Source organism: Dromaius novaehollandiae, chromosome 2 (assembly GCF_036370855.1).
Source record: "Dromaius novaehollandiae isolate bDroNov1 chromosome 2, bDroNov1.hap1, whole genome shotgun sequence".
NCBI classification, from domain to species: domain Eukaryota; kingdom Metazoa; phylum Chordata; class Aves; order Casuariiformes; family Dromaiidae; genus Dromaius; species Dromaius novaehollandiae.
The window spans coordinates 58,818,178-58,831,538 of NC_088099.1; the positions used below are offsets into that span (position 1 = coordinate 58,818,178).

Sequence of the window (13,361 nt, forward strand, 5' to 3'; positions counted from 1 at the left end):
TTTAGAGTACATATCTAAGCTCTGTGAGCTAGAAGGAAGCTTGTTATTAGCAAAACTTTCCTAGGCTGGAGCCTTTGTCATGGTAGCAGTAAGCATATGTGGCTGTTTGAGACAGAGAAGTCAAAATAATTTATGAGGCAGAAACAGAAATTTTACACCTTGGAAGGGAGGAAGAATTGTCTCTGTTCATTTTAGAACTTATAAAGTGGATTAAGATATGGGGATGAGGGCAAGCAGAACAAGTACTAAATGTAAATGTCTCCTTTACACGGGTAGGTAATGGATACGCAGGCTTCATGTGCTCCGAAACATTGCTGGGAAAGTATCAGTTAAAACACTTGAGATGAACAAAGGCTGTAAGGATGTTAAGATAAACAGTGGACCATATTGGTCCAGAAGCAGGAAAAAAAACATATACTAGTCTACACCCCAAGCTGAATTCTGCAATGAGGCTTCCCAAGAGGTTGACCTGCAAACAGTGGCATTTTAGCCAGGGCCTGCTGATTCACAGTCTTCAAAGACAAAGAGCCAAAGTGTTTTTTCACTAAATCAGCAGTGGACCTGCTGGATTTACAAGAGTGCTATGTTTGCAGAGTGGCACTGAGAGAAACTTGTCCCGTTTCTAATTTCAGATTAAAAGGAAACAGCATGCTGAAGAACAGATTCAGAAGGAAAGTTTAAGAACTTGGAAGCTTTGAAGGAAGGAAAAAAAGAAGAGGGGAATAGGGCAAATGTGGGGCAATTAATGTTTGGAGAACAACCACTTGCTCCAGCAGCAGCTATGGAGCCCTCCTGCATGTACTGCTTTAATGGTGGCATCAGTTTTAGAAGGAAATGAGGCTTTCACTATTTTTATCCTAAGGAAAAAGCTGCAATCCTTTCAACAGCACCTAAAGCTCGTGCAGCTTGAAGGCTGGTGTGAGCCCTTGTCATATGATTAGTGGAAAGGTCTGATCACATGCATCAAAAGTCTCTCTTCTCCTCCTCCTCCCCCACCTCCTGCTCTAGTCTTAACAATTTAATCCATAGCAGTTTGTCTTCATGGGCTGTAATTGATCTGTCTCTGATTTAGCTCATCAGATGCTCATCAAAGAGCTTGCAGCCTTTGCTATTCATGAGGACTGAGAGTCAGAGATCTAAAAACACTTTGTCTTTGTCTTAACTGGATTCATTTAGTATTCTGGGATTCAGGGAGGCTAATAAACTTATACGAGCTATTATTTAAAGGTGAGCTGCCAAGAGAACATGAAGGATGATCCAAGCACTGCGGATGCACCGAGTGCTCTCTGACATTGGATGTCAGGTGTGAGCAGCAGAGACAATTGTTGTTAAAACCACAGCAAGATATTCCTTGCCGCTCTGTGGAAGATGTCCCAGAATGCCCTGTCTCTGCATGATCAGATAATACAGCTTGCAGTGGAGCTGCTTGAGCTATGTCTGTAAAGAAGACAGTGTTTTATGCTAGGCATGTCAGCAGGATATGCAAAAATATTGTGTGCATTATATATACAGTTTGCTCTTGACATCTGGTTTTCCTTTTTAAGCATCAGTATTGTTCTTGGTCACTGTCTGTACTCTGGCAGTGCCCGTAATGATGTGTGTTTCCCTCATTGCCTGCACACACACACAGAGAAAATGCCTGTCGCTATCCTTTAAAAAGGATATACTGACAGTCTGCAAAAGAGAACAATACTACTGGGCTGCAGAAAGCAGTTTCCTTTCCCAAGTGCTTTAATGAACACTTGAAGCAGTTCCAGGCTGTAGGAAAATGAGATGTTGTCCTAATGTGGGTTCTCTGTTTTGTTCCTTTCCGAGCCTGACTTTGCACGTCAGAGAATTCCATAAAAATGAATAATTCCTTGCAAATAACAAATTAATTGCACAGGCATATGTCTAGTGTTGTCTAGCTGGGGATGCCTTGGAGTTTCAGTGACTATAACCACAATGGGCTCTTAAGTTCCCCATATTCTTGAGATTCTTTTAAGACTCCAGTTCTGCCAGGAAATACGTGCAATTGCATCCTGTGTCTTTGCAGAGCCCAGTGACCATGGTTCTGTGTTGTGTGACCCTATGAGGCCTCACAGACAGAGCTCTGAGTGAAGCGTCTGAACCCTGGCAGGGCACTTTACAGTTCAAGTTAACTGATTTCCCAGTCGTTTTGTGTTTTAAATTTTTGAAGTCTTTGGGAATAGAGATCTTTTCTAATTGCTCAAAGTTACAGTATTTATAAATACTCAAAGCTTGTGTTTATAATCACATGTTGTCCTATGTAAATATTAATACCATTTTCTTTTCTTTCTTTGTAGTGTACAGAGGCCAAAAAGCATTGCTGGTACTTTGAGGGATTATATCCTACATATTATATGTAAGTAGTCATCACTTTCCTTTGTGTTTTCAAGTGATGAATACATTCTCTTGGCTCTTAGTGTTATTCTTTCACGAATTATACTTTTTCCCATCTTTTGGGAAGTGTCCCACCTTTTTCCCCTTTTCCCTATTGGGAAAAAAAAAAGGTGTACAGACTCACTTCCCCACCATTGCAGGCTGCTTTTCCTGTTGAAAACAAAATGTAAAATCTTAAAAATGCTTCTTATTTCAGAATGCTGAAAGGAAACACAAGCAGAACTGTGTGAGGAGACAGTTCTCCCTTTGTTTTGAACAAGGGCAGGTAGTCAGGCAGAATACCAAGAATGCTTTGAGAACAAGTTTGTCCCTGTGGTAATACTATGGTTTAATTTAGGGAGTTGAGATGATTTGTTATCCATGGCATAGCTGTCGTTTTGATGAGTGGCATCTACATTCACATCAGGTTTGGATGTGAACCTAGTGTCAACGAACTGTAGGTGCGTGATTGAGGATCTTTCTGAATTGCAGTTTTCTCTGACTTAAATTGCCCAGAGCAATAACAAAAAGGTGGGGGAAGTGTCTGGGTGGGAGGAAGTGTTCCCATGGATTTGGAGTTAGTTGTGCTAAGCTTAGTTCCTAGGCCGTACAACTTAATACAGAGACAGCTATACATGTCTTAATTTAAGGAGGGGGAAAAAAAAGGGATGGAGGAGTAGGTAGCAGCAACAGGTTGTCTGTTTCCTGAGCAAACTCTTCCTTGCTTAAGGATTGAAAATTACTGTAATCCCTATGCTGCCCAAGAACCTCCCTCCCATTTCTTCTCCCCCTCCACTTCGTCTGCCAGAAACAGGAGAGAAATGGTAGAGACAAAAAGCAGCCAGGAAGCTAGGCAAGAAACAAAGCTTAGTGAAAGAATGAACCACTTACTGTGTGGTTTAATCATCTGTGCTCCAGAATATGAACTGGTTAGGAAGTGTTTGTGCCTAGAACTTACTGTCTTTTTACCAGGTGACTAAAATGTTGAGAATTACTCATGAATGGTTGGTCAGAACAGATGGGTGAATTTAAATACGTTAATTTTCTTTGCATACTAATAACAGCAGGACTTCGGTTCCACCTACATTTTATTTTATTTTTCTGCAACGTGGGAAAGAAGCTGGTATGTTATGAAAATCCCGCTGTACCTTGACATTCAGGAGTGCATTATTCATCATCAGCTTGGTGTTCTGCTTACGTTTCTGCCCACACACTTTTGCAGCCAACCTTTGTCTCCCTTGTTAACGCAAAAAGGTAGCTATTTGGATTTTGGGTGTTAGCTCAGACTCTTCATACCACAGGTAAATAAATACACAGCAAGTCCTGCAAAAACAATGGGTACAGAGAGGAGGCTCACTGTCTGCAAAAGATCTGACACAAAGTTGCTTTCTAATTGGGTTCCTTTTGGTTACTAGTTTATTGCTTTCTTTGTGTGCTGAAATGGATTATTCTGTAAAAAAAGCAGTGTGTTTATTTTCCAGTCCATCAGAGAGATTAATTGGAAGTGCACACAGCTCTGGACATTGAAAGTTGTGCATTACACTGAGAATTGGGAGAGTAGCAATAGTGCTGGTGGGTTGTTTAAAAAAAAAATTGCTTGGTTTGGGAGAGTTTTTTTTTTAATATGGAGGGGAAAACTGGTGTATATTGACTACATCAGGTCAACCAGAAGACCATTACTAGTGATTATGTTGGTATGATAGTTACTACAGTACTCTGTTATCCAAGACGTTGCATGAATGCATAGCAATTGCCAATCTGCCGGACAGCCTAGGTTGATGGAAGAAGGAAGGGGCATGGGTTGTGGTGTGTGTGCTCAATGATTATTGTGGTGCTGCTGAGTGTCATGTTAATGCTGTTATTATTATTACAATTGTGAGTTTAAGTGGGAAAGAAGCACTAAAGAAAGGCAAGAAGGATTTGGAGAGGATAAAGCTTAAAGGGTAGGTGAGGTATGAAGGTAGGTGGGGTGACAAGCGAAGAAAAATGGAAGGGAGGGGAGAGAGGCTGTTTGAGCCTGTAAGAGCTCAGTGCCTCTAAAGGGGGACTGAGCCAAAACTGTGGGAAGTTCATTGATATCTGCAGTGGCTGGAGTTTCCTGCTGCACTACTTCTGCAATTTCGGTTCCTGTTGGTCAGGACCCCTAGCTGGTTCCTACCTGCACTGTCTCACCACACCTATATGGCAGAGGAGAGGCACAACGCAAGTCTGAATGTTTTCTAGGGTGAAGGTCTAGGTCATTGACAAGCCAGTCCAGGAGTCTGCAATTGTCCTGCTTCTCCCTTCCTCTATCTTAGTCCCATCACTTTGGCACTTGTCTGACCCTTCACTGAATTCATTCAACTTGCTGTCCCACAGAAAGTTGTTCGTTTTAGCACTTTCAAGTCAGAGTGTTGAATCAGCATGATACAGTTTTTAGTGAGTGCAAGCACTGGTGAAGTGGGAGGGAGGCAGTAATATGCATATTGTGGGGGAAGAGAGAGGCATGAATAGGATCTCCTTCATTAGCATATGGTTAGATGTTGAATCATCTGAAGGCATAATATGTAACTTCAGCCTGAAAGCATTTCCTCTTTGCAAATCTAGATCTGGAATGTGCCGTAGTAAACGGGCTATATTTTGTCCTGTCACTTTCTGGAGCAGCAAGTCCACAAGAAGCAAATATATTTAGTCACTCAAGTACATAATAGATTCCATTATGTTTTCACTGGTTTTCTAACAGGGTTTTTTCCCATCCCATTAATATATGTAGTTTGGCCTTTGGTCTTGAGACCCTCCTTGCAGACTATTATAAAATTCAGCAATGTAATCCTCCTTAATGATCCTCTCTGTGATTTCAGTCCCAGGCTGACAGTATGCGCTCTCTTGGAGGCACTTTGTTTTATAACAAGTAGATTGGCATGTCAGTCCAGGAACATGAAGTCCTGTGTCTATTCACAGATACAGTATGGCATACACAGAGCAAGGCCTCCCTGGACTGGCATGTCCATTTGCCTTATCTTTTCTGATTAGGCACCTACTCCTAGAAGGTGTTGTGTAACAGCTGATTCTCTTTAAATTGCTGAAAGTAACATAAACCCAAACTGGACTGTCACATAAAATCTGTATTACCTTTTATCAAAAGTTTAAAGGCAGAATAGCTGAGCTAATCTTGCCTGTAAAGGATCTACTGCGGCTACCCAGAGACAGAGATAAGACTGTATCTGCTAATCAAGAGCAGCATGGGATAAGAAATCCGTGTGCTGAAATAAGGAAATCCAGCTAGATTGAGGGACAGCATTTTCAGGGAAAGGACTATTCCTTTTTTGTGTGACTTGATTGACTTAGTTTTTGATTCAATGTGTCTTTTACTGTAACTATTTTAAAAAGAAAAGGCTGTTAGAGATGTCGCTCAAAGCTTTCTTGAAATGTGTTGGTTATGCTTCTTATACTAACAGCTAAGGCAAAGGTTGGAGATCTCTGTCATTATGGAACTGATCATCTCTCTCCCTGTCCAAGTAATTAGACAGCTTTTTCTGTTTTTCTAGTGGACTTAACTGTTCTAGCCTTCATAAATCAGCAGTAAACTTTGGCTTAATTCAAGCATGTTTCTTCTAAGTATAATTCTATTTCTTAAGGCTAGACTAAGGAATTGATCATTTTCCTAACTTTTCTACCTCTGCCTTGTTAATCCATTAGCTTAAGATGCAGTGTATTTGAGCCCAGAAGCCATCATGAAAGCTTGCTGTGGATTTTAGAGAGACATTAGTGTTCCACTGTTCATACAGAAAATTACTAGGAGTGTTCTTAAATTATTCCACCAACCAAACCAGTCACTTCTCCATGTACTAGTTTTCTGAGTCATGCGATACTGTCAGTCTGGTACTTTACTCCTGCTTCAGCAAAGCACTTATTTTTCTGTGGCCTGGAAAAAGAAGCAAACAAAATTAAATTGAGGAAGGAATTAGTCATTGGGTTCTAATTCTTGTCCTTTGGAAAAGCAGAGAGTCGGCTTATCCCTGACTTTGCTTAAAGAGTTAGATCATACTTTTCCTTGTATGGATACACAGAAAGCCGTTCAGAATTAAAGCTGTCTGGACAGACTTAATTCTGATCCTTTACACGGATCATCGTTCTACACTTAGTTAAATAAACTAGCTCAGTCTTGTTCTAGATGGGCCTGAAGTGCTGACAGTTGGTAGTGGGACAGTCAGGGTAATTCTCTTACCTGCTACAGAGGATAACGACACAGAACACAGTGAATATGTTTGGCTGCAAAACCTTCTCCTAAGTATACAGACGACAGTAGCATTTAAGAAAGACTTTTATTGTTTTTTCACTTCTGAATTGGGAATGAATCGTAGATGGAAGGCTGCTTTATATTTTATTGATGGGGAGCATTTTGATTAGAATGATTGTGAATGCATCTTTTATTGCAGAGAGAAGTATGTTCCAGGGATGACTGACCAATCCCATGGGCCTTTTCTGTTTATTTTTCCCCTTGTTGTTAGCATTCATACTCAAAACACTTTCGCTGCTTTATAGAACATGCCACAGAGTCTGGAGAGGAAAGGAGAGGATTACAAACATGCAGGTTCTAGCATCTGGAATTTATCACTTCATTAAATGCTCAGATGTGATGGTAGCTAAGTACTAAGGCACATACTGCCACTGATGTCACTGGGTCCCAGTGAAGGGATTGGCCTAGAGAGAGAAGGGAATTTTGATGTCATCCAGTATTTGATTAACATTATTTCAGATAATCCTATTGGGTTATGGTATATTGATGCTTTTGATGATGTGACACCCTGAAGAGTAGTAGTGAGGAAAAGAAAGTAACTGATTATAGAATCAGAATAATTCAGATGGGAAGGGACTTCGGGAGGTTTCCGGTCTAACCTCCTGCTCAAAGCAGGGTCAGCTGTGGGGTCAGCCCAGATTGTTCAGGGCTTTATCCAGTTGGGTCTTGAAGACCTCCAAGGAAGGAGGTGATGCTTCCCTGGGCAACCTGCTCCACTGCCTGACTTTCTTATGGTAGAAAAGTTTTTCCATTTATTGATTCAGAACTTCTTTTGTGTCAGTTTATATGCATTCTCTGTCATCCTCCTATCCTGCACCACTGTGAAGAGCCTGGCTTCTTTTTCTCAATAACCTCCTCCTAGGTACTGGCAGGCTGCTGTTGGGTCCCTCTGAGGCTGTCTCTTCTCCAGACTAAGCAAGCCTTGTTCCTTCAGCCTCTGCTCACAGGGCAAGTGCTCCAGCCCCCAACCAACTTGGTGGCCCTCCGCTAAAGTCACTCCAGCTTATTGTGTCTTTCCTTCTATTGAGGGCTCCAAAACCAGACACAACATTTTAGATGTGGTCTGACAAGGGCTCACTAAAGAGGGATAGTCACTTCCCTTGATCTACTGGCTATGCTTCTGTTGATACAACCCAGAATGCTGTTGGCCTTTATTGCTGCCATGGCATACTGCTGGTTCATGCTCAGCTTGCTGTTTACCAAGACCTGCATGGCCTTTTCAGCAGAGCCGTTCCACAGCCTACAAGGGATTTTTCCTTCCTACATGCAAGACTTTGCATTTGTCTGTGCTCAGTTTAATGAGGTTCCTGTAAGGCCATTCCTCCAACGATACAGGTCCCTGTGAGTGGCAGCCCTGCCTGTAAGCTTATTGAGTGGTCCTCCCCATTTGGTGCCATCTGCAAACTTGATGAGTGCTCTGTTATTACTTCCAGGTCATTGATAAAGATGTTGAATAGGACAGGTCCAGACCCCCGTGGTACTCTACTGGGTCTACTGGCTTCCAGGTAGCATATGACCCATTAACTCCTGCCCTCTGAGCCCCAGTGTTTTCTACTTGTCTACCTATCCAGACTGTAACATCCTAACTTGGGCATTAACTGTGGGAATACTATGGGAGACAGTGTTGAAAGCCATGCTAAAGCTGAAGTAAACGACATCCACTGTTCTTCTGTTTGTCCACAGACTTTATCGTAGAAGGCCATCAGGTTCGTCAGGTATGATTTATGCTTGGTGAATCCATGCCAGATGTTCCCAGTGAATTTTCCTCCTTCATTTGCCCAGAAATGTGTTTCAGGAGGACTCACTGCTTGATTTTTCTAGTGACCAAAGTGAGTCTGACTGGCTTACAGTTCTCCAGATCATCCTTTTGACCTTTTTGGAAGATCGGTGCAACATTTACCTTTTCTGGTAATTGGGGCCTCCCCCATCTCCATGACTTTTCAGAGATGCTAAAAAGTGGCCTTGCTATGACACTGGCTAACTCTCAGGCAGCCTTGAATGGAGCCCATCTGCTTCTCTAGACCTGTGTGGGTTAAATTGCATCCGTAACTGAGTCATCATCCTCTGCTGGTAATTTCTTCTCCTCCTTGAACCCTGCCTCTAAGCACAGAGGCTTGGGAGACTTTGCTAGTGAAAACTGAGGGAAAGAGACATTGAGTATCTCAGCCTTATCTATGTGCGCTGTCACTAGATCACTCAGCCCGCTCAGCAGCAGGCCTGTGTTTTCCTTGTTTCTTTGCTGCTGTTAGTGGAGTGGTAGAAGCTATTCTTATTGCCCTTGACATCTCTTGCAAGTGTCAGTTCTAGGTGAGTTTTGGCTTTCCTTATATCACCCTTCCTGTGGGTGCTAGGTTTCTAAATTCTTCCTTTGCAACCTGTTCCTGCTTTCACCTCCTGTGTACTGCTTTTTTGCACTGGAGCTCAGTCATGGGTTCCCTGTTCAGGTATGCTGTTTCACGTTACTGATGTACTGTTATGTGAAAGACCTCCAGAAAGAAACGTCTCCGGAAGAAAGTGATCATTGCTGCTAACAAATATGTGAAGAACAGCAGAAAAACAGGGGAACACAATCTTGTAATCTCTTATAAACCTTGCTTCCTGAAACAGGACTTGAATTAGTGTTAAAAACATGTTCTGACAGAAGTGCTGTATTTCTAGGCAAATATGTTTCTGCCATAGATAATAGTTTACTGCATGTAGCTGCCAGTTGCACATGTACTCATCTGTTTTATGTTGCTTAAATCTGTGTATTTTTCATTTAGAATGAGAACTGTAGTGTTAACCTAAAATATAAGTTTTGAATGTGAAAATATTAGCAAAAATACATTCCTGCAGTACATTTGAACAGTCCATTGTTTTCCTTGTGTTGAAGAAGAATGCTGGTTGTATTCTATTTCTGTGCTTTTTAATGGCTTTTGAAATAGCTTTCATGTGTGAAAGGCTTTTTTTTTTTCCTCCTCTCCCCCCCGCCCTTCATTTTGACTCTGCGTATGGCCACTGATTAAATTTTGTTGTATTTATCGGGCGGTCATACTCATTTGAGTTTTGAGTGTAAGCCCTCAATGAGATATTTGCTTGGTAGTCTGTCCATAACAATATTTTTGCATGTTACCAAGAACATGAAAAATGTTCCAGCTGAAAACAATAGAAAAGCATTTCTCTCTCATTGTTACTCAGGTAGCTTAGAAAACAGTTCTTTTGTCAAAATCATATACAAGAGACTTGGAAAAACCCACAATCTAGGTATTGGGCTTGTTGCATTATGGGAGTTACTTTGTGTGCTCCACATCCTGTTATGTTTACTGCTTTTAATTAAGTTGGCTTTCCTGATGATACACTTAGCTTTCCAATTACAATTACAGCTGCATGAAATGTCAGCAGGTGTGTGCTTAGGGCAGTAATCTAGCTGTTGATTTATTCTTCCGTTTGATTTGAAACCAGCATGGGAGGGAGAGGGGACCCGGTGTAATAGTTTTGCATGATTCCAGATCTTTTGAGTGCCTGGCACAGTGCAAAAACAGAGACCTGGATTCAGGCCAGGGCCACCAATTTAGCTGGAACCAGCTACAGGAAGGGCTTGTTTGCATTTGTAGTTCAACTCAAGAACATAAGTACAGAGTTTGTATCTTGAAGGAAGACAGCAGTAATTATCAGACCATCTGTATAAAAAGGCAACAAAAAACCCCACCGCCATCACTTAATTTTGTATGGTCTTAAACCATAATGGTACAAAATATCACAAAATATACAAAATATCAATTCAATGTTCTATGCTATTAAGGTGGTATATTTGTTATTTTGAGTAAGAGACTAGATTCCCTTGATGTTGATGGATCTGTTGATGTTATAGTCCTTACTGTTGTGAACACCAAACTGTTAAATGTCTTTCCACCCAGCTGAATTTTCTCTCATGAATCAGGTTCCCAGGTGCCATGGAGAGCTAGGCCACCAAATTAACAGGCATCTGAACTTGCTAAGAGTGAATCCTGAGAGGGGAGAAGAGTTTAAGGTCACAGCCTTTGCAGGGGATCAGGCAGGCAAGTGACCTAATTTTAGCTTTGAAGCTCTGAACTATTTCAGAGTTGGGGGCTGGCCAAGCATAGGCAGCTTATTCTGAAAATGGAGAGGAAGGAGGAAAAGGGGGCAGCCTCTCTCATTCAGTGAAGTACTCCTCTGGGAGATGAGCACCTGGTATCAGTTCCTCCTCTGCCTGCTCAATGATAAGTAGAGAACGCAGGCCAGACATCTCATTTCCGGAGGGTGCAGTAACCGCGGTGGTGGCTTGTCATGAGTGAGCCTTAGTTTTTCCTGTTGGAGCTGTTGGACTTGAAATATTCGTCTGACCGTTGACTCTTCCACATCCTGGGCGAGAACCCGACCCTGCAAGGCTGAGGAGCAGTTTCTTCTGTCCTCCTGTTAGTGGGACAGGAAGGTTTGTACCTGGTCTGAGCTCCAGTGAACTGGAACAGGGAGCACTTGCTTGGATAGGAGACCCCAAATGAAAGGTTTGCAAGACTTGATGGCACCTAAATTTTGGCCCTTAGTACCCGTATCCTCCTCTGTGTTTGGTCCTGTGGTGGCTTGGCAAAGAAAAAAAACTTCATGTGCATTAGTGTGTTAAATGCAGGCAGATGGCAATTTCATGGACACCCATCGCCCCCTGCCAGCAGACTGCTCGTAATCTCCCAAGGCAGATAAACTATTAGATGCAGTAGGACTGCTCGCCCACTGGGAGCAGTTTGAGATACAAAGAACTAATGGTGTGTTTAATAAGGGGCCTGATGATTAACTAGAAGTCCCCATCCCTGCTGGAGTGAGAAATTTACACTCCCACCTCCAGAAAATCAAAAACTGTTGCAGTACAGATTATGTATGTCTTTCTTATGCCAGAGCCTTAAATTAGGCTGTTTCTCTGCTCTATTCTTTTAAATACAGGTCCACAGTCTATGTTAAGAAATGGCTATTTAAGGTGCCAAATGCTGCCACCAATGGACACAGCCCAAACAAGAACAATGCTTGCTAGGTTTTGCTGCAGGAGGGCCAGAGAAAATTTCCAGATGGATGTGTGCAGGCCAAAAAGGCGTGTGGTGAGACTTGCTGTGTTTACGGACAACAAGGAGAATTGCTCTGTAGAGTGGCCCTCCTTCTGAGGTCAGGGAGAGAAGGCTGGGGACATGGCAAGCTGTTGGGCAGCAGAAGGTTCGTAGAGTGGTTGGTTTGATAGGAGCGGCTGAGCAAATACTTCTCATCTCATCAGAAGTAGGGGAGGATTTAGCATATTCTGAGTTCTTGCACAGGGCTAAGAGGCTCTTCCCCCAAAGGATAATTGAGAAATAATCCCTCTTTCAGCTGTTGCCTGCTCTTATTTTTCATATTTGCCTGGAGGACATGAACCAAATATCTTGTCTCATTGTGGGGGATTTTAGTTGTGTCAAAGCAGAGGGGAATCTAATTTGAGCAAATATCATTTTTATCTGTCTGTTGTTTCTACTCTGTAGAAATATTGACCTGAAAACCTCTTTCCTCCTCTTTGTCTCATGCTTTCTGAGGTGATTATGAGCTGGTTGATTTATCAAGTACCTGGGTAACTTACCCCTAGTGCTCTCCTGGGTATCAGAGATATTGTTTTACTTTCAGGTACAGATGTTCCACTGAGGTCACAGCTGCATTCAGCTATGAAGCAGTTATATTCATTGCATATATTTAATTAAGTCTGCTACAGTAGCCAAAACCAGGGCTCTGTTTTATAAGGCATTCTTCTTGCATGTGTTGAAAGAAGACCTTTGCCATTTATAAGAAAAGAATAGAAACAGAGATGACTTGCCCAGGCAAAGCTGATTACTGACAGAGGTGTATCCAGACTGTTGCTCTTATCTACTGAACCCATGATTTTCAATCTCTTTTGATTTCTGGGCCCCTAAAATTCACCAGAAGAGGCGCACACCTTTGCATGAATGTAGATGTAATTGCAATAAGCTTCTGTGAGCCCTTAGAGATCCTGATTCTCCTTTCCTCAGGATTAGACTACATATGGTAAGATGAAAGCCATTAAATAGATCGTTCTTAGTCAAAGGTATCTTATCTGTGATATGCTTGTGTGGAGCGTGTGTGTAAGCATGCTCAAACTGGACAGTTTTGGGCTCTGGGAAGCTGTGACTGCAGAAAACCACAACAGAATCATGTACCTCCTGAAAATCGGGCCATGTAGGCAGTCATACCTGGGAGCTGCAACCAGCTCCAAAACTGACACTAGAAAGATGATGTTGCCTATTGCTTTGCTCCACCAGCCAAAGACCCTGCCCGTGATACTGCTCCTCGGCATTCAGTCAATGCCAGGGGAGGGATACAGCCTTTGTTTTGTGGCATCTTTCTGGAAAGAGATTAAACCACTGTGAGACTCGCCACTAACGGAGTTACTTAGGTGGGACACCTGACGGCATAACCAGACTCTGCATTGCTGTGTGTACCCTGCAATTTCCGTGTTCAAGTCCATGTGGGCTGCTGTAGCAAAATGGATTCCTTAGGATAACTTCTCCACGATGCCGATACTGTTAAGCTCCTCCACTTGTCTGGTTGTCTTCCGCATGTCCCAGGTGAACTGGATCTTTCCTTGCATAGCAGTATAGGCAGTGGCTTTCCTTCAAAAACTACTTTTTATTGAGAGACAAAAATGCAGTGAGTAAACATCCAGAATGGCCTG

General features: G+C 42.3%; 1 protein-coding gene across 1 annotated transcript in view; it reads left to right on the top strand.

The window, feature by feature from the left end:
• VOPP1 (VOPP1 WW domain binding protein) overlaps positions 1-13,361 on the top strand; it is a 68,727-nt gene that overhangs the window by 42,384 nt on the left and 12,982 nt on the right. Inside the window, exon 2 of the mRNA XM_026121416.2 lies at positions 2,307-2,365. Coding sequence (XP_025977201.1) covers positions 2,307-2,365 — 59 coding nt within the window. The remainder of the gene's footprint in view (positions 1-2,306; positions 2,366-13,361) is intronic.